Consider the following 22,720-nt stretch of genomic DNA (forward strand, 5'->3'; position numbering starts at 1 on the left):
CATGTGAACATGAAAGAGCTGACAAACGTTTTCATTTTTTGTTGTACTTTGTAAAGTTAGCTGTATGTGAAAATCACGTGTGACTGAATATTGACAAGTCTTATTGTGTAATAACTCGTTTGAAACTTCACTTGTCATCTTTGGAAAAGTGAACTGTCCGTGGCTGTTGTAGACACTTTTCGACTAACATAGTGTCGCATAATAGAGTCAATTTTTGGCCATTTAGCTGGATAACTTTAGTCAAATACTCATGTTTTATCGCATTCTGTCTGCTTTTTCCTATTTAGAATTATCCTTATTTCACTTTCTGAGACATCTTTCCAGAATGTTTCCTCATTCATTCTAATGGTATTCTCTTCATTTTATTTCGGGACGATCACGGCACATTAATTAGCGCACTGAATTGTGGGTTTGAGATTTCACGGTTCGCGCCCTGTTACCGTCCAAAACAAATGCGTTCCGAACTATGGAGCTAAGGGTACGTTATAGGAGAGATAGTTAGTATGGGTGGTGTTGACTAGTTGCGTACCTCTAAGGACGGAGAAGATAGCCCTTGAATAAGTTTGCGAAAATTCAAAATATACAAATCATTTCTTTTAGTGCATCGTGTTGGGAAAATTTGAGAAAAGATCCCTTCTGCTTTCTCGAATCTGTTTCTTTTTCTGTTTCTCTTCTAGACTGAGCACAAGAAAGACAGTGACTTCCATCAAACATGTATTACTTTAAGTTTATTTTAGAGCTATTACTATTTTATTTGACACTTTTCCAAACTCACATATAATTTTTTTGCTCTCTTCCTAAAGCCCCCCCCCCCTTCCCCCAGAGGCACAGTGGTATGTCTGCGGACTTACAACGCTAGGAACGTCAAACAAACAAACTCTTCCTGAAAAACAAAGAATCAAGCAGACAATAACAACGTGTAATCTGTCTAACTGTTCCTCACTTACACTCCACACCGACCTAGTTTCATCAATTATTTTAGAATTTTCTAGCCTTTCGTTTTTCTGGATTATTTTATGTTTTACGCACTCCTTGAAAAAACGAGAAATTCTACTAACTATGGAGGAAAACCAAACGCTTAGTCCCCGCTCTCCCATTGGTTACCCGCAGCAGACATTCTCAGCTAGGGAAAACATAACAAGAGTGGTGATATTATTAGCGTACAGCGACTCTGGCAAATCGATTTGTCGGTAAAATAATTCTTATTTTGCGGGTGCTCTATTCTGTCGCCCTCGGCTATTCCTTGATTTTTTAACGTCGGCTCTGTTATAAAACAGTTTATTTACTAAATATTTATGATTTTTAAATTCAAACGTTAGTTCAGAAAGATCGAATTGTGACCATTCGATGACATGAAAATTAGGCACACTAATATTTACTTAATATTTCTATACCAGGAAACACGTTTTCAGATTTCTGGACTTACGATTTCTAAGTAACACTTACAACGCGCACACATATATGTATATAACAAAAACTTGACAACTTCACACATAAAATTCCCCATTCTGGTAGAAAGAGCGTCGCGTGTTACTTTATAGTAACTACATATATATATTAGACGTGGAATGACGGATCAGCGCTGGATGATAACGCTTGAGAGACTTTGTCATCGAGTTAGAACGAGCGAGTGAAATCGTCACTGTACGTTACGAAAACAAGATGCCGAAGTGAAGGTTCGATATCGCATTTTCAGACACTCATATATTATCTCGTGTGTAAATGTATATTGCATCGCTAAAAAATAGGCATCTGGATATTACTATAAAGAACAACTTATCAGGTGTTTAACATTTCTACTTTTACTTTTAAGAAAATCATTTCTTCATGCTGCTGTTGAAAAAAAAATCATTTCAGGCACAGCATTAAAAGAGGGGGAAAACCCGCTTCGATAAAAGTGTAATGCGAAAATTCTACATTTTGTACAATAAAGTATATTTCTTTTTGATTTCTGTATCATTTGATTTGTCAGTTTTTTTTAATAGTACGAAGTTTGTATGTACAGCAATTTTACAGATATTTTCAAAAGACACTTTAATTAATTTGTCAGAAAATGTGATGATAAATCTTCCTGATTCATTTTTTTGATTTTTAACCTTTTAAGTACTTTGTAGTTAAAGGACAAAATACGTAAAAGGCTATCTTCGGGTAAGTAGCTGTCCCTAGTTTTGAACTGATAGACAAGAGAACAGGTAGTTAACAGTACCCACCGACAAACTCTTGGACTAATCTTTAGCCGAATAGTGAGATGTGGCCCTTACTCTCAGATATGTAGTGCTACACTTTATAGTGCTGGAGCCCTGCAAAAATTTGTTAGATGTGTAACTTTACCATCAGGGTATATATTTCATATTCAAAACTTAATTTCCATTTTTGTGAAGCCAATTTAAACAAACAAACAAGATATATATATATATGTAGTGCTAATTATTTGAGGTTATTTGCATTAGTATTAAATTGAATACCCATATATTACTGAGAGAAATCACGAAACTCAATTTCTTGTAAATTAAGCAGTAAGGTATAAAAAGAACAACTGGGTGCCAGTTAAAAATCACTAATGTCAAAACGAGCCATGTATATAAATAATATCTTACTGTTTACACTCAAAATTAAATGTCTTTCATAATCTAATTCTCAAAATGTCAGAGAATTTGCTGGTTGTTTGTGATTCTTCGTGTCCGCTGATATAGCTCTCTCGGATCGCCCAGTATACATTTTGTCACTCTCCCTCAGGAGTTGGTTTTAGGCACCGTACAACAGCTCCAGCTCAAGAGCAGGTGTCAGAGTTTTAAAATGGCAAAATGTTTTTGCCATACGTCACGTGATTATCAGGACACATGAAGGTGATACTAAAACACTTTAGAAATACATTTTATAATTAGACTGTGTGTTTAAAAGGCTTAATATTTACAAACATACAAAGAAAGTCGTTCTCTTTTTATTTATTCGTGGTGATACGACAGGTGTGCAGCAAGGAATTATCAAAGTTAAAGTTGTTAATACTGTATCGTAATCATGAATATAGTAAATTGATAAGATATGCGTTTATAAATTTTAGTTCTTGAAGTATCTGTACTCAGCCCAAATTTCAGCTGCCGACGCAGCGATCCGGTGTACATCGGCAACGCTACACCCCTGATTACTTTTATGGCGTATTTATGGCACCCAAATGCGGACTGTGTTTCAGCGACAAGGGGCCGGGAACAGTGAATATTTAGAATTCACAATGCGAGTATGCTAACCATAGGGTCATGCTTTGCCCGGAACAAAACACAATGGTTAGTGAGTGACGAATGTGGTTCATGCATCTATATATATATAAAGCACAAAACTCTGTGTCTGTCTGTTTGTCCATGCAACTTGCTTATAGGTTTCTGGGCCAATATCAACCAGACTACGTGGGATAATACTTTGAAACAAGGGGCATGTCAGTGGGGGATCACAATCCCTCCACCCACATTATTGCTGTTATTGAGCATTTACTATCTTTGACGTAAGTTAACGTTAACTACACATATATATGGTGCCACGTTCTTACACCAAACAGAAAGAGCTTTATTAAACTTTCTGTCACACAATATACACACAGTGTGGAGGAGGGCACACAAGCGTCTAATATATCTCAGAGAATGCGCTAGCTCTCTCTGTGGAGGAATGCAATGAAAAAAAAATTAGCTGCCACTCTTGCAATAATACATAAACTCAGATGAAGGTTATAATAGAACAGCCACCACAAGGCTGATATGAAGAACAGAGCTGTCTTTTTAGTTATACCCACTTCCTACTTTGACCCGTGACCTTTCAATTTAGGCCCGTAACATATTTCTGCGGCCAATGACCGTCAATTGATTAATCACGTGAAACACTGTGGAAGGACATTAAGAACTAGGTTTGAAAGAAGGTAACGGAGACCACATCTACTGCCACTACTTTGGCCACTACCTCTTCCTACAAAGTCACACTGATCATCGCTCAGTGTATATCATGTTTTAACTATATAACTAGTGAGTTCTTAAAGCTTATACAAAACTTTTGGTGAGGTAATAATGAATACTGTAATAATATGTTATGTTACAATTAAATTGTGTGAAAGCTAGGTTTTTGTGTTATTTATCATGACCCGGACAAAGCTTGTAAAATATAAAACCTAAACTAATTACAAAATAAAAAAAAAAATACATGTGCAGAATAAATAACTAAAAATTGTTACTTATGCGTCATATAAATAAGCTTTTCAAATAACGTGATATATCTACAAATATTATCGGAATCTTGCGAAAAATAATTTTTTTTTTTTTCAGTTTGAACTTAAATAACAACTTTATTAATTATTCCTAGCTCTGTTAAACAAATCTGCTGAAATATGTGCCTGATACGCATGTGTTACTGCAGTGGCGTGTCGGCGAACTTTCAAACCTTCGGCATTATAATGCCTTTAGGGCTATTTGTTTGGCTAGAGAATTGTGTCATTACCATTTTCGAGCAAATATATTGGACTGGTTCATAAGAAATGTGACCGAAGAAACTGGAACCAAAGCAATTCCATTTGTTACACAGCTTTCAGTTGTTCTTGAAAGACGAAACCACGCTCGCTGGTGGGTGTTTGAAGAGTTTGTGAAAATGAGTTGTCAGGGCAGACGTCGCTGTTCTTTTCAAAAGCTTGTTAGAATGGAAATTACGGTGTTGGGTAATAATACATGACCATTAGATTGAGCCCGATGGACGATAAAGGAAGTAGTTGCAAGAACGGTTTGGGGTCTTGAACTTTGTTCTTATAATTCTCATACAGTATATCTAAACTAACAAACTGTCGATCCCACTTGGAACTTAAACAGGTTTTAAAATAGCTAGAATCAACTGAGAACTACACAGTGTTCCCAAACTACACGACTATTTCTATTTTTCGTTCGTAGAGAATCCCAGATTTCAACTAAAATAATGTAAACAAAATTTACAGCCTATTTAGGTTTCTATAAGAGTCGTACAAACTTCTTTTTAAACCCTAGCTTTTTTTAGCATTAAAGATAGCATTGTGCTATTTATCATTTTGTGTGTCTTCAATGAAAGCGAAGCCATGTGCAGTCAGTACTGCGTTGCCTAATCTTTCAACATTAGTCAACAGGAGCTAGGTATGGTCAGGTGGTTAGGGTGCTTGACTCGCAATCTGAGGTCGCGGGTTCGAATCCCCGCCCCACCAAACATGCTCGCCCTTTCAACCGTGTGGGCGTTATAATGTAACGATCAATCCTGCTATTCGTTGGTAAAAGAGTAACCCAAGAGTTGGCAGTGGGTGGTGATGACTAGCCGCCTTTCCTCTAGTCTTACTCTGCTAAATTAGGGACGGTTAGCGGAGATAGTCCTCGTATAGCTTTGCGCGAAATTGAAAAACAAACAAACGAACAAACAAAACATAGTGAAGAGGATATGATGGTGTACCCCCCGAGTTTTGATTATAGAATGCTGTAACGTGTGACTGATTGGAGGAATTACGTATTGAAAAAAAACTTTTTATATAGCGCTCAAAAACTACTTTTGGAAATAATTAATCATTATTTAAACGCCTTTGAATTACATGAAATCACTTGGTCATGATTTAGCTTCAGACTTAGGTATCTTCATGTCTACGATACAATGTCCTTTTTAGTCTTTTTACACAATAAATGTGTGTAAACCATACTGTAAAAGAAGACGACGAAAACTTTACTTTACATAGCAACAAGAAATTTGTATACAATTTACCTGTTTAGAATGTATATAGTAATGGAGAAAACTGGTAACACTGCTAGCCTGAAGTCGACAACCGAACGACGGTTTATCACTCCGTAACGTATTCTCTCTGATCACGTGCACTGTTTGATTCTATTTCTACTGACATTTTCCGGCTCCTATGATGATTAAAAGATTTGGCAATGTCCTAATTTGTCCTCTTTTGAACTCTGTTACTCGCGCTTTTTCACCTCCTGTTCACCATACCTTCGCCAAACTGCGCGTGAGGAAACAAATTATGTTAAGAGCTTCGTTACGATCGCCAGCTGATCTCAGCAGAATTTGTGTTAAAAGAAAAACTTTACTTTCTCAGCATTACTGACAGAGAGACTTGCAGCTGTCAGAAGTATTTACCATCAGTCACACACAACTTACATTTCATTAAGTATATAAGTGATATCCCTAGGAAATCGATATTTTAGAAACTTATTAAAGTTCGATCTAACTACATAGCTAAAGGCGATATTTTTTATTCATGCTGCTTTTATAAACTCATTTTGTACTCATCTCGTTTCGTTTTCCACAGGTACTCTTGTAATATTCAAACTAACCATGTAAGTTGTAAGTTATTCAGGGATGCTCCACTAAGCGAACGTATTTAATCTATACTACTGTCGAATATGTTTTTTAAAACTTGATCTAACATCTCCGAGTCGTCAACGGTATTACCATCGGAAATTATCCTGTTGTGATTAGAGTTGAATGGAGCCAATCTTAATGATAATACTATACCTTACCCCATTGGTAATTATCCTGTTGTGATTAGAGTTGAATGGAACCAATCTTAATGATAATACTGTACCTTACCACATTGGTAATTATCCTGTTGTGATTAGAGTTGAATGGAACCAATCTTAATGATAATACTGTGCCTTACCCCATTGGTAATTATCCTGTTGGGATTAGAGTTGAATGGAACCAATCTTAATGATAATAGTGTACCTTACCCCATTGGTAATTATCCTGTTGTGATTAGAGTTGAATGAAACCAATCTTAATGATAATACTATACCTTACCCCATTGGTAATTATCCTGTTGTGTTTAGAGATGAGTAAAACCAATTTTAATGAGAATACTATACCTTAGCTTCAATCACATTCCTGCTTAGAAGTGGATGATCCCGATTATGTGACGATGGAAGGCTTCTTCCTACACTGTTAATGAACATGAATGGCCAGTGATTACGAACAGTTTGTTCTTGCGTTGCACATGGGAGTACATGGACTGGACAATGATGTAATTGTAGTAAGTTATTATTTAACTGATAGATGTACTGATTAGAAGTGATGGAAAGCAACTATATCTTCAGTGCAAGTGAAAACAAATGGTTTATACTATTATGTTTTGTGTGATGATGACAAATTTCTGCCTCTACTGTCACTGAAGCAGTAGTCCTTGGGTTCTTAGGGTAGTAAAGTTAAGTTCTTATCTTAACTGCTGGTGGAAACAGATTGTCTGGAATAGGGTGTTGGGAATGACAGTGACAAATTTCTACCATCACTCTTGATGGAATGTTTGTGTACACACTGACTCTTGGTCCATGCATTTAGAAAGGTAGAGATTTGATTACGCAGACAAATTAACAAACGATTTCCAAGTTAACCTGCGAAAATTACAGTAGTTTGTTAAATGGGTAGGGTTCTCACCAAATGTGGAAATTCGATAAAGCATAAGTAAATTATAAGGATGGGAAGGACCCGATCTACCAAACATTAACCTGCAGTTAGAAAGGTTGAAGGCTTTACGAGTGAAGAATTACACCCTGTCAAAGTCTAAAAGCTTGGGGTGATAATTATCAGTAATATAACCTGTAACGATTAGCCATTTTGCTAACTTCCGACAGCAATTTTCTTGCTTTTTTGTTTTGTTTAATTGTCTATCTCTGTCTTTTCTTCTCCTGTTACCTGCTAGTTGTCACTTCGGTCTTTTATAACAGTCATTTCTTCCTCATCATTATTAACTTCCTGTCTTTCTATTTATTGCATGTCGGTGACTCCTAGTCGCGTAGTCATTTATTTTATTGTCCCTCGGTGGGTCAGCAATAAGGTTATGGACTTACACTTCTAAAATCCCCGGTTAGATTCCCCACGGTGGACAGAGCGCAGATAGCTTATTGTGTAGCTTTGAGCTAAAATAACAGTAACAAAAACAAACAACAAAACAACATTTCATTTCATGTTCTCCTTTTGGTACACAGATGTTGTTCTTCACCTCGGACGTTTATTTTTATCGTCACCTTTGACCTCTTCTACAGTTTATGTTTTTCGATCAGAGGCATATTGTTGTGAGCACACTTGCTGTATACAGGTAACATTCCGAGCATTTTGCGATCTGCGACCTTGAACTTGCAGCTTCGAAACTGGCACTTCTGAATTCGCACGGAATTCTGAACAACTAGTATAAGCATTTTTGTTTTTAAGAAAAGCAGCGTGTTTTCAGTGAAATCGCATTAGAACAACTGATGGACAGAAGCCGATTTAATTAGAAAAACTTCCATTAACCCAACAAAGGCACTGTATCTTCGTTGGTACTCCATTCTTCCAGGATTGCTTTACACCGTTCGATGTGACACAAGATATTCTGACATACTTGTAGGAAATACAACAAAAATCCCTGAATAAATTGACTGGGAGTGGTCAGTAAATGAGCTCTGGTGAAGACATTGACCGCTTGTCATTACCATCATTTGATTCATAATTAGACTCCAAATAGTTAGAATGAATCCTAGAAATGAGACTCTATAATACTTTTATGTGATTAATATGTAACTCAAAATGACTATTTACACAATGAAAAATGTTCGCTGTGTAGCTAAAAAACCACCATCTAGTTTGTTTGTTTAATAATTTTCGCGCAAAGTCACTAAATAAGGGCTATCTTCGCATAGCCTTTACTAATTTTGAAATGATAAACTAGAGAGAATGCAGCTAGTTAACAATATTCACTGACAACTCTGGGATTATCTTTGCTAGACTAAATAGTGGTATTTGACTGTCATTCTTATAACACATCCACAGTTACAAATTGTGGAGAACGCATTTTGCAACAAAACAGGGCACGAAACATGAAAAATCTTTAGATTCACAGTTTGTCCACGTCTTGCCATCACGATCATATAGATGGATGTACATATATTCGTACAGCATATTACTCAAACTGGTGATTTATGTGAATTTGTGCAATTGAGTTCTGGTTTAGCAGCGTATTATTCAAACAGTAAGGGCCTTAAGCTTGTAATAATATATTTCTTACAAGTTCACACAATTGAGCAAACTTTGTGTTAACTTGTGGTTTCTGCTACAAAAGCAACTTTTTGAAAATAAAAACATGTCTTTTGTTTTTATTAGTTTAATAAATTTACCATAAAATGACTTAAATGAGAATAAATTATCAAAGCATAATACTTCTTTCTTACCGGTGAGGCTGAGGGCTTATAGCGCTAAAACTCTGGTTTCTGTATTTGCGGTAGGCAGAGTACAGATAGCCCATTTTGTAGCTTTGCGGATATCAAAAAACAAAACATGAAATACAAACTTACACCAGATGTACTTTCGCAGAGTCCCCGAAAGTGGTAAGTAAAACCCAAAATTAAGAGTAACAAATATTTTTATTTCTTGCTTTTAAAGTTCATATGACATGCTGAGTTATAGCACACAGAGTGCATAATTCTTCTCGTGATTCATGATATGCGCGCATTTTACTGACGTCACAACAGTACAAGTTGCAACGTTAAGAGTCTCTTATGTGACGTCATTTTAGTGTCTACTGTCTGTCTGACAGACAGCACGCTACTGTTTAGTGGTGCGAGTTGTTAAAACAGGTGACCTCTCAAGTCGGCCTTCGGGCCCCTTGCGGGGAAATGGTTGATTACCATACCAAATAAAGCTAAATGATTTTGTCTCTTAGTAGATTAACAATAACTTTACGGCATTACAACGGTAAAATCCAGGATTCGATTACCCAAAGTGCATAGAGCGCAGGTAGTCTAATGTGTAGCTTTAAGTAAAAAATAAATAAATAAAAATAAACTTATGATAAAAATATTATTAACAAATCACTTACAACAAAATATGTCTTGCTTATCCGTGCCTCTATGTATTCTAGTTGTCAATTCAAATTTATGATGATCACTAATTCTAAATTTCGCTATGTCAGTTATTCCATATTTAGATATATGTTACAGTAAGTATATTTTGCTATACACCACGCCCTCCAGTGGCATAGCGTAATGTCTACGGACTTACAACGCTAGAAACCGGATTTCGATACCCATGGTGGGCAGAGTTGTGCCCACCACGAGCATCGAAACCCGGTTTTTAGCGTTATAAGTCCACACACTTACCACTATGCTACTGGAGAGCGTTGTGTATAGTTTGTTTGTTTGTTTGAAGTTAAACACAAAGCGACACAATAGGCTATCTGTGCACAGATAGCATATTCTGTAATTTTGTGTTTAACTACAAATAGAGAAACTTTACACAACTAGTTTGTTTAGTTATTTAAACTGTTATTCCACTCTTGCGAGTGTATCTGTTAACCTTTGATAAACATTTCCAAACTTCTTACATCGTTCACTATCCATGCAATTCCAAAAACCAAACTTAACTTTGTCATTTTTACCTGAATTTCTTACATCGTTCACTATCCATGCAATTCCAAAACCCAAACTTAACTTTGTCATTTTTACCTGAAACTTTCAACACCTCATAACGTGCTTTAACTATCTGTACTTTTGCATTTTTTAAAGTTTTACACAACATTTAATACCCAACTGAAAGCAGAAATCTTCAACATTTTCCACTTACAATCGAATAAACTCTCATTTTATTGATTCCTAGATAGCTTTCGCATACAAGATATTGATTCTTTTATTTAATACCTTGAAAATCTGTATGTTCACAAATATCATCCCATGTGACAGAGTATGTCCAAACATTTTATGAAGTAATACATAAAATATCTTTGTAGGCTATTCCATGGCCTGGCATAGTCTAGTGGTTATCTTGCCTGGCTGTAGATCGAATGGCCCATGGTTCAAACTATACTGATTCACATGACATTGGCTGGTGTGGTCACGTGACCTATTATGTCATGGTGATTATTTCAGGCGATAATTAAGGAGAGTCAAAGGGATCACGTGACCCCTTACTTACACAAAGTGGTATCAGGGGGCAATCAGTGTGTTGAGTTGTTATAACTCAGAACCTTACCGGGTTTTTCACAACTCATTTCAACATTTGCTTTCGTTTTTAAAAGCTCCAGCATTATCTTTTTCTAAATCTCTGTTTGTTTGTTTTTGTCCCATTTTAGAGTTTCTGTAAAGTCTTATTTTAAGTTATTTTTGGATTTGCTATTGATATGTCATACTGTTTTTGCTGAGAATAGTCCTTGTTGAAGTGAAATGTTAGTACTTTTAAAATAATCTATTAATTTTATTTTTTCTCTTGTGTCTCTAAATTCAAATCTTCAGTAATACTAAAACTGAACGTGTTCACTAATTCTTTCAAACACTCTGTATGCCCTTTCCGCAGTGCAGTTAATTTCTACTAGTTACTAAATTTTAAGAAAACTACGTTAAATAGTGTAATGTTTCCTATCATTACTTTTTCTAGCTTATTTATTCTCTCAGTTTCCATGCTAGTTGTTCCTTCCTTTTTCATTCTTAATGCTCTATCCTCACTCTGTTTACTTCGTTCACTTTATACTCATCTTATGATATACATTTTTCTATATTTCATCTTACAGTATGATATTTACTACAAACCAGTTTAATGATATACTACAGAAGGTTGAGAATGTTATATTAAAGTGAATTTGAATTACAACCAGCAAGTTATGTGATAAACACAGCCCATATATATATTTGCGATGGAAAAACATGTATCAGAACTACTTTTTGACATTATTTGACGTTTAAGAGGTAGTAAAATGACAACAATAATTGATCGCTTTTGGGAAGGGTATATAGCAGTCCTTTTCCAATCAAAATGTGAATACACTCAAATCCTAAGGATGTGTTCAGATTATGGATGCAGAATTATTAAGACGGGAATATCCCTTGTAATTAATGTTTTTGGAAAACGAAGGAGCATGAATCAACTTGAGGTATCAAGACTAACCAGAAAGAGACTTGCAAAAATTTGTACCCCAGCCATGGTAAGCAAAATGCGCCGTCTTGCATCAGGTGACAAAAGTTGTCCATGTGCTTTAGGCAACAGTCCTAAACAATATCAAGAAGTATCACTACCTGGAAAAGTGACACAAATCATGTGTACACACAAATTGTTTTCATGACATATCCATTTAACTGTTGCATACTTCAAGCAGCTGGAGAATGAAATGGGAATTTATGTTAATTCATAAGAAGACATAGTGGTCAGGTCACTAGATGCAGTTTTTTTGTGAATGGACTGTTGAAATGGATTATGAAATGCCATAGGAAGGAATGATGTGCTTTACACAAGAAAGCCTTGCATCGGGGCCTTTTTAATGCAAACTAAACTAGTAGCTAAATTGACTATACTGATTCACACGCGATTAGATGATGTGGTCACGTGACTTATTATATCATGGTGATTGTCTCAGGGGATATAGAAGGAGAGTCCAAGTGGTCACGTCATCCCGTACTTACACAAAGTGGCATCGGAGGGTAGTTAGTGTGTTAAGGGGCAGATAGTTCCAAACTGTGGTGCTAGAGGACTAAAGGGTAGAATGATGAGGTCATCTATGATGTACGAGAGCAGACGTTTTTTACGTAGTTCGCGAACGTACCACCAGAGTGTTGCAAATTTTTATGCTCAACAGATGTCAATGTGTCACAACATGCAATTACGTCATATTAAACATTTTTATGTTTTATTATATCATTATTGGTATGATATATATCATACTTCATGACTATTCATGTACTACAAGATGTGTACAGACCTGTTTTTTATAAAACATTCAAATTCTGGATATTCATATTTGTACACTTACAATCTATGTAGTCCTGAGAAAGACTGTTTAGTGTCTCTTTATAGATAGAATGTTCAAGTTAAGCCTACATAAATATAGTCCTCCGGTGAGTGAGATAGCGGTGATTTTACAGACTTACAACACCAAAATTCGGAGTTTGATTTCCTATGGTGGACTCAGCAGATAGCCCAATGTGACTCTGCTCTAAAACGAACAAACAAACAAACTACATAAATATCACGCATAACTAACTGTAATAACAATTTTACATACGGTTTTCTAAACGAATGTATATGAAAAAATCTATAATATTCTTAAATTTTAAGTGACAGAAACTAAGAGAAATAGCAATACTTACCATTTTGTCATAGCATCCACACAACTTCTGTGATTTTCTGTATATCATTTAAATTTACGTTATAAAAAAATCACTTTTACTAAACTATCCGTATATAAAGACTTTCTTCAAATGACATTGGTTATGGCAAAAATATCACAGTGAAGAGTCGAGGGCGAAGTCCAGAAGCACTGAGCAATATTGATACTGAAAGGTCAGTGGCGTTGTCTTGTGATACACATGAGTCACATTCATGCCACATTTCAAGAATACTTAACATGCTGTTATATTTGTGTGTAATTACACAATTAAAGTTTGTTTTTACGCATTTTACAAGAGTAACACAGTATCTAATGAGGACCCTTTCCGAGTACTCTACGGAAAGACTTTATATAAGACTGGTCAAATGTACTGAGTAAGTGTCCTGCATTTGAAGATGTTGAAATTAAATAAAATCTCCAAATAGTTATTGTTATTATCAAAAAAGATTAGACAGATTATTTCAATTTTGTTGTTTTTATTGTTTCTTACAATAAAGATCTGGCCATTGATCTACAATAAAAGACATATCTGTTAAGGGTGTTTACACATGAAAGTATTTTGAAAAAAATTTATGAACAACCATATCATTACTATCTTTATCGAACCTAAACTTAGTTAACAGATTTCATTTCAACATATGTCAACAGTAATAACACACATAATTAATACAATATTGTCCACACACAAACAAATAAGATCCTTGCAGTATTTTTCTGTTGAAAGTCCACGTTTGACCTTTCTTATGATGGATCTTCTTATGTTGAGGTTATGGAGAGGTCGTCCATACGATTGAAAATATTCTCCCTTTTAATCTTGACCAAAGTAAATACAGATCTGGTTGATAATTTGGATCCTGATTACTACATGGTGAGGTTGTTGGTCACTGGCAAACACACATCCGAGTTTATCTCATGTACACAAATCTTTTGAGAGTATCGAATAAATTTCTGTAGTGTTCATATGGTTTTGTAAATACTAGTTAAGATTTATCTGGACTGATTAATTTCTAAATGGACTAAAATTCTACATACCCGAGGATATTCATAGTATGGGTAATGCCCTATTAAAATGTATCCTAGTTTCGTAAATTTTCCTGTTTCACTAAGTTAAAGTTTCACTATCCAGCAGCTAGATTGGATATCAGGCAGTAAAGAAAGAATGCATATCCTCTCAAGTAATCCCTATAACGGATATGAATTCTTAGATTTTGAAACTATTTTCCTGTTCTAATAAGTAAGGTTTTATAATTCTTCTGTATAGATCAACATCAAAATTAGGTTGTAAAAGCCGAGCATGAATATGTTTTCCATTCACATTGATTGTCATGAAATTGATATTGTAATGCTTGAAATTGTACGAATTTTTATTCCAAGATCCATCAAATGTATCGTTCTCAGCACATCTTGTAACAAAACATGTAGGTACTTGACCCCAAAATGCATTATTGATAGATACTTGTAAGTTTTCCTATGAATTTGAAAATGCCTTCCACACTACATGTATTACAAAGGATATTTAACCTTTCTTTTCTGAAATGATTTATCACGTGCCAGAATGATGGACGGGCTGGCCTTGACTTTTCTAGCATAGAAAGAAACGTGTAGTAGAACAACCTTGAATCCCAGTTCATTATTGGACATAATATAAAACGTATCTATACTTTGTAGCAGATAGAGTTTTAACTTTACTCCATTGAAAAATAATTTGTTCTGCAAAAAGATGTCCGAATGTAGGCGGCCAATCATGTGACTGTGTAAGTTGAGATCATAAAAACTATCAGTTGCATCCTTTATCCACATAGACAAAGTCAAATGACTTTTTTTTTAGCTTCTATACTATAGCTCAACAAAGTTTCTATATATACTCTAAAAGAATAAAGGTTAAGACGAAGAAATGAGCTTGTCGTCCAGGTGTGCAACCTGAAATAGAGAATGAAGAAACAGGTTGGCAGTAGCAGAGATATCTTCTTTTTGTATCAGTTCCATTTGATCTATGCTGCACCTAACTATTCACCCCCTGAAACTGATATAGAAAATTTGTCCTCTGTCAACCATTGAAGAAAAAGAATGGTGTTTAGTCCACTGACTCTTCTCAATCACGTCTGTCTGGGAGGGAGAAAAAAAAGGTCTAGCTGAGACTTTGTAAACTGACACTATTTTCCTGTGAAAGGAGAGTCATGATTACTTCTACAAAATGTCTGGAGTTGATGTTTTTCGTCTCTTGGTTTGAGCGATTCTGAATACGGGACCTTTAGATCTCTTCTTTTTATTAGGTTGAACAGCCTGTTTCTCAAACTGATTGGCGTCTAGAACCACTTTCTGAGCTCTTTGCACTTCTCGTTGTTTTCCATCCCGAACAAAAGGTTTTCCTTGGATGACATCTGATGTTGAATTTATTTCAGACTGAACAACTTGTTTTCCTGTGACTGAGGATCCTTTTTTTTTCTTCAGAAATAAGATTGCTCAATGAAACAGATTACTCAGTACATTCACAATCCATGACCCCATTGCCATTGACTTCCAGAATAAGAAGGTAATATATAGATATGAATAACTAGAGTTCGAGTGATTTACGGAAAACAGGCCTCTACATAGGCTGTAGTATATGAATATTGAAGAAGTATGATATACAAATAATCACAATGTAAAACATAAAAATGTTCAATATGACATAATCACACGCTGAAAAATGTTGATATCTGTTGAGCATGGAAAGCTACAACACCCTCTGGTAGTTCACTCGCGAACCACGTAACAAACGTTCGCCCGCGCAACATAGATGGCCTCATCATTCTACACTTTGACTTTACTAATAATACACATTCTAGTAACACAACTTGGAACTATCCATCCCAGTTTCTGCCCTCCTACGCCGCCCTCTGGTGTCACTTTGTACAACTATGACGTCCATAACTTCCCAGTTTCTCCCCTCTTTATCCTAAAACAAGCCACATCAGTCAATCATTGTGTGAATCAGTATGATCAGGTTAACTACTTACGCTTCAGGGTTGTTGTCAAGACCACTTCCTATTTTCGCTTTATATTTTCATATAAAAACTTATAATTTACCTTTAAGTAAAATTCCCAAATATAATATCATTTACTGTATAACAACATTATGATTTATCCTTCAGTATATGTAATATACTATTTATCGTATATTTTTAAGGTGCCCCTCAGTGCATACCGACATGTAATACACCTCAGTGCATACCGACATGTAATACACCATTTCTTGTAAACAGCCTTCTATTTCACCACTTTATATACACCAGTCGTGTAATACACCGTTTTACGATAAATCCATCTATTCATACAATGTTTATTGTAAAACTTTCATTATGCCATTTACTCTATATATTTATATGTTTTTGTGGCCTTGTAACTATATGAATCGTATTTACTACTATTCAAAAGTAGCAGCATGTTTGATATTTGCTTATGACTATCAAAGGTTCTTGCGTCATTGTTTTTGTAGTTTTTGATTTTAGAATTTTTTTTACATTATTTGTAAAAACATGAATGACGTTTACCCTATTCATCCATTTGTTCCAAATGTCTTTTTTAATGTGATTTACTATCTTACTCGACAATTCTCCGTATCTGTTTTCCATTCACGTATCATATTAGATTTGCTAAAATCATTGGCTGTATAGTCTTATCATTGTGAGACGTTTCGCATCAACTTAATCTATAGCAAATTAAACAGTTAACCATTCAATCTAGATAACCCTAAAGCTTTTATTGTTCCAACGAGAAATGGCTAAGTTTTAGCTGAAGGCTTAATATAACCGTAGTATAGTCAAAGCTAACAAGATTAGACTGAAAGCCTGATAACATCAGCTGCACCTTCATTGAGTTTGATATAACCTGACAAATATAAACTATTCTACAAGGAACATTATTACATTTTGCGTTTCATTGAGTTTCAAGAAGTAAGTCAAATTAGCAAAAGAAAAAATTGGAAGCCAATACGTTGATACGAAAAATGTTTTTTGTTTAATTTCGGCTGTTTCAATAATACTCAACACTATTTGGCAGTTAAATATATTTGTTCGTATGATTTTTATGTCAGTGTGACAACCTTAAAGCGTGATAAAGAAAGATTTAGAAGTAAATATCCTATTTATCATTTCTGTTTGATAACGTATCATAGAAAAGTCCATATTAGTTTCAACCAATAAATCCATTCAAAGTGTTGCTGTATCATTGTGTTATTACATATATTTCAAATTCTTTTAGGGTTATAAAAGCATACGCATATATATATATATATATATACTACTATACTATACTACTATATAAAAGTTTATATATATATATATATATATATACTACTATACTATACTACTATATAAAAGTTTAAGCCAGATTCAAGATTGCATAAAAAAACAAGAGAGCAGTATTATCAGCTTGACCTAATATAATACACTCTCATCGGTTCATTATCTCTCGTTGAAGCTAAATTAAAACGAACTACTAAGCATAACTGTTATCCTTGAAACCTTTGTTTAACTTTAGAAAAAATTCAAATATGCAACGAACCGTTAACCATTGTAGAAGTACGAGCCTTTTCGAAACTGGAATACATCATTCATTAGGAGGTGGTTATAAGCATTAAAAGATCAATAGGAATATAAATAAAAAAATTGTCGAATGATAAAAAACAATGAAAGGACAATATTTAACATTAAATTACAAGTGATAAAGCCGATAAGGAAAAAACAACAACTAACGGATCAGGACTTAAGTCCAGGAACTCTGGCTAATAGAAGTAGAGCACTAGTATTATTAGTCAGAGGTACTGGGTTCAAGTCCCAGTCCTGGAGTTTTGTTTCACATATCATATTTTGCACTTATAATTTAATGTTAGATATTGTACTTTCATTGTTTCCTAGCGGAATATAAAAATAAGTGTAAGTCTATAATATACTTAAGATTTGATCAGGTGTACTTATACTTTGGTGATTATAGTCATAGTGAGAATCTTTACGAGTGATGTTAAGGAATTACACACACAATAATTGCATTGTTATATATTTATATGGTTAGCGTTGTTGGGTCACTATTGACCTGTGTATTGTTAGCCGGTTTCTTTTGTATTACATGTAACAAATAATAATGGAAAGTCCAGTCAACATAATGATAAAAAGAAGATTTATCTCTTCAAGTTTTACGCTTAGTGTAACCAAAGTTCACCGATAGGTTTAACTTCACAAATAGACTACGTCTAACAGAGTTTTCACTTATTAATAATTACATGCCCCCCTCCCAGTGGTACATTGTATGTCTGCAGACTTACAACGCTAGAAACCGGGTTTCGATACCTGCGGTGGGCAGAGCACAGATAGCCCTTTGTGTTGCTTTGTGCTTAACTTCATACAAAATTCTTCGAAACACATGCCCCTTGTGGCTCAGCGGTAAGTCTAAGGGCTTATACGCTAAAAATCGGATTTCCATAACTGCGGAGGGCACAGATAGCCCACTTGTGTATCTTTATGCTGAACAAGAAACAAGCAAAAAACCAAAATCGTCGAAACATTAGCTCAATATTCCAAGCTCTGATTTCATTGACTGACAAGAATTCCACCAGAAGTAACCGAATTCGATGCTCTGTAGGCTTATCTTATAACTTAATGAAGTTATATAAATAATAAATATACGTTTTTATTTGCTATTTTATGGCGGTGATTATTCGTCCATTTGCAACCAATGGTAATGTTCCGTCATCCAGGGATTTAATTAACATGTTATAGTACGTGTTAACCACGCTTGAACATCTAGTTACTTTCTTAGCTGTTAATAGGTTTAGAATCGACTTACCGTTAAGATGAGAACAATGCAAATAGGCTTAACTTGGAATAACACACAAATATTTTCCCCGCATTCACTGTAAAACAGTTTCAAGCATATGAGTTAGTAGTTAAGCTACCGTATCAATGCCATGCATAATATATTCCCTGCGGTAGCTCAACGGTAAATTTAAAAGCTTATTATACTAATAATCAGATTTCGATACCCGCGGTGGCACAGCACAGATAGATCATTGTGTAGCTTTGTGCTTAGTAACAAACAAACTACGCATAATGTGTTTATAAATCTCAGAAGGAAAACTGGGTTAACAATTTGTTTTATATATTACTAGCTGAGTTACCCGGCGTTGCACGGTGCAAATGTAGATTTTAAATGTATAGATCAGAATTTTTTTCAGCAAATTATTCAGCTTTATTTGAAATTATATCGTGTTTGAGCTTGTCTTGTTCTTTGAGCCTGAAGTCATACATCATGTTGCTCATCAATTTCTTGCTCTCTGTAAATTATTTGTTTTAATTTTCGTGCTTAAAGTCTGGTTTGACGTTGTTCAGAAGTTTCTTGTTGTCTATATCCAGCTTGCTTTGATGATTCTGACTGAACTCTGGCTTTGTGCTGTTCAACAGTTTCTTGCTGTCTTTGAGTAGCCTGCCTTTCAGCTTGAGCTGGAAGTCTAACTTTACGTTGTGCCAACGTCTCTTCCTGTATTTGAGCAGCCTGTCTTGCAGCTTGTGTTTGAAGTCTTTGATTGCGTTCTTCTTCTGTTTCAGCTGCTCTTTGTGCTTGCATTCTTTTAGTGGCAGAAGACTTTCCATAGAAAGGGCGTTTCTTGGGTGGCATAATCACCTGTATCTCTAAACAATAATTTGCAATGCACAAAGCTACTAAATCACTTATGAAACCACTTAGCACTATTTAAAGAAAACTGTTTTTGGAAATACTGAACTGACAGCAAGGTGATCTGAGTGTCTCCCGCCATAACGCTTTCTATGTGCAAAACGTGCTTATGTTTGTATGTTTATTACAAAAAAAAAAAAATAGGCGCAATAATCATTATTTGTCAATTTCGTCATTATATACTACACCAAATACAACGCTAACGCAGATAGCCCTTATGTAGCTTTGCGCGAAATTCAAAACAAAAAAGTAATTATTATATATCATAAATTCGTTCTGAAAAGGACGCTTATTTAAATCTCTAAATAATATAGAATATTTTAACATAGAAACTTACTGTTTCACTTTATAGGTATATATACACATATAACGCATGTTTCACTAGTTATAATGATTGATTTTATGGATTAAACACATTCTTATGCTAACCCTCTATGTATGTCGTTCAGTTTTCATTCACAGCTGTAACAAATCATTTTGCTACAACTAAATATAATAAATGAATGACTTACTGTTTATCCAATCCCTTCACTATTTCAGAAATTATTTAAAATTGCAACACTTACAATTTTCTATAGAATATTTACTTGAAGTACAAAACATACCATACAAATAAGATTCAAAAACCTTTGTGGTTTTAGAGTACAGACTATAAACGAATTTTCTTCATGTTTTAATTAAAACGTCTGCAACGATCATTGAGAAATCACTACTGAAACTACTTGCATATAGACGTTCTTTTCGTTTCTACCTGTGAACCATTAACACCATGGAGACATTTCACTTGACTCATCGTGACGTGTTCAGCCTAAGGCCGATAATTTTATCTAACTTCAAAACAGCTTAGATGACTAAATGATTAAATGTACAAGGTGGAAACAAAAGTTGAACAAGACATTTGAAGTACAGAGCATGTTTATATTATACTGAAAGATCTTTAGCTTAAGTTGATCAATCTATATAACTTCAAGATATTAGAGGTTTCTCGCATGTATTCTTTTATGTTTATAAATTTAACACATTTACTATTTATTTTTACAGAATAAAATTTGCAACGAAAACAAGACTAAAATCATGACACTTTGAAATGTGTCTATTACATAACACTTATGTAACCCTCAGGTGTCGGAATTATATGTACATTATGTAATAGTTATGTGACTCTCAGGTGTCGTCATCCTTTGTCTATTACAAAACAGTTGTGCAACCTCAGGCTGCGGCGTATTACGTTATGTAATCCTCAAGCGGCATTCTTTGATCTTCACTCACTTAGCGACACCCCACTGAGGCAGCATCCTTTGGACACAAGACAAGCCCGATAACTATAGACATGTTTTGATTGCAGATTTCTCATACCTAAGCTTTGTTATTTTGAAAATACAAAAATTCTCGCCTCTTCCGTCAATTATGTGACTAAATTACACTCACTAAGCCTAAAAACTTCTACAATTTAATGACATAATAAATGTCAAGCATAGTACGTTAATCAGGTATATTTAATTTTCATCAACTTGAGGTTATAAACCTTATCTAATTAAATTCAATTTCTTATAATTAATAAACATTTTTATTGTGGAAGAAAGCCATTTCTGTCAAGCACACGCTGTTTTAAGAATCTTTTGCCAATTAACGAGAATAAAAACGAAAAGTATTTGTGGAATATAATTCATATATTAATTAGAACTTACAACATTAAAATAAAATTATATTTAGATTTTTAGACGTCCTGGTGGCTCAACGTCATGCTTAAGCACTTATAACACTAAAATTGGGTTTCGATACACACGGTGGGCATAGCTAGGATAGCCCATTGTGAGAGAGAGAATATGATATTTTCCACTGCTGGAGTCTGTCATACAGAAGGAGTATTTTTAGGTTTATTAGTCTTATGAACAATTAATTCGGATGAGAGTTATAGTAGAGCATAGATATACACAAACATACACACACAATTGCGCATAATCTCTGTTAACGTGATATCCAATATTATTCCTTCGCTATTCTTTGGCATTTCTTTCTTTTATTCTTCTGTAAATCTTCCCCTGCAATAAAATGTTTTTATAAAGGCTGAATATTAAGCTTTTAATAATTGGTCTTCTCAGATATACTCTAAGGAATCTTAGATGATATTTATTCATCTTGAAAATGAAAATTTTGACGCTTTAAGATGGATCTTGTAAATTAAGAGACCATCCTATTATTCTGTGGACAAAAGTGTGAAACCTTTAGAAATTGATCGAATAAACTGCGGTGCATTATGCAGCACAGCGTAAAGATTTCAAATGAATACAATGTTTTTCGCAGCTTACTCAACAATTCTGAGAATTTGATAATAATTCAACTAAATCAACAATAAGTTTGACGTGCAATGGATATCTATCATTAATAACATTATTTGGATAAGGCAAGCATTATTTAAAGTAGAAGCGCTTCAATACTCGCTATAAAAGTAATGTAAAATAAAATTATCGAACTCATTTGCAGAGTTACTGTTACACATTGTGTGAATATAGCGCAATCAATATACTATCTGAAATTAAAAAGATATTTTTTTTACAAAAGCCATCAGAGGCCTCTTGTTTACATTTATATATACCATCCAGTGGCTCAGAGTAAAGTCAGCAGGCTTACGACTCTAAAAATCGGGTTTCGATACCTGTGGTGTGCAGAACACAGATAGCCCATTGTGTAACTTTATGATAAACAACAACTAAACAAATCTACTTATATTTTATATCAGATATGTGTAATAACACATTTTGTCTGGAAAAGAAATCACTTTCTATTTCCACGTCAGCTGTTTGTGACAAATTTCCTAGAAATGAAATTGATCGCCTTGGTCAGAACCCATTCCACAATTCCTCAATGTTAATGTGTACGACTTTCCTTTGGGTTCTACTCAAAACA

At 34.6% G+C, this 22,720-nt stretch overlaps 1 protein-coding gene across 1 annotated transcript in view; it reads right to left on the bottom strand.

Annotated features, from left to right (window-relative positions):
- Nucleotides 1–15,292: 15,292 nt before the first annotated feature.
- LOC106478376 (tachykinin-like peptides receptor 86C) overlaps nucleotides 15,293–22,720 on the bottom strand; it is a 59,001-nt gene continuing 51,573 nt past the window's right edge. Inside the window, exon 6 of the mRNA XM_013938920.1 lies at nucleotides 15,293–15,550. Within this exon, the coding sequence (XP_013794374.1) occupies nucleotides 15,293–15,550 (258 nt within the window). The remainder of the gene's footprint in view (nucleotides 15,551–22,720) is intronic.

This window comes from Limulus polyphemus, unplaced genomic scaffold, assembly GCF_000517525.1.
Source record: "Limulus polyphemus unplaced genomic scaffold, Limulus_polyphemus-2.1.2 Scaffold206, whole genome shotgun sequence".
NCBI classification, from domain to species: Eukaryota; Metazoa; Arthropoda; class Merostomata; order Xiphosura; family Limulidae; genus Limulus; species Limulus polyphemus.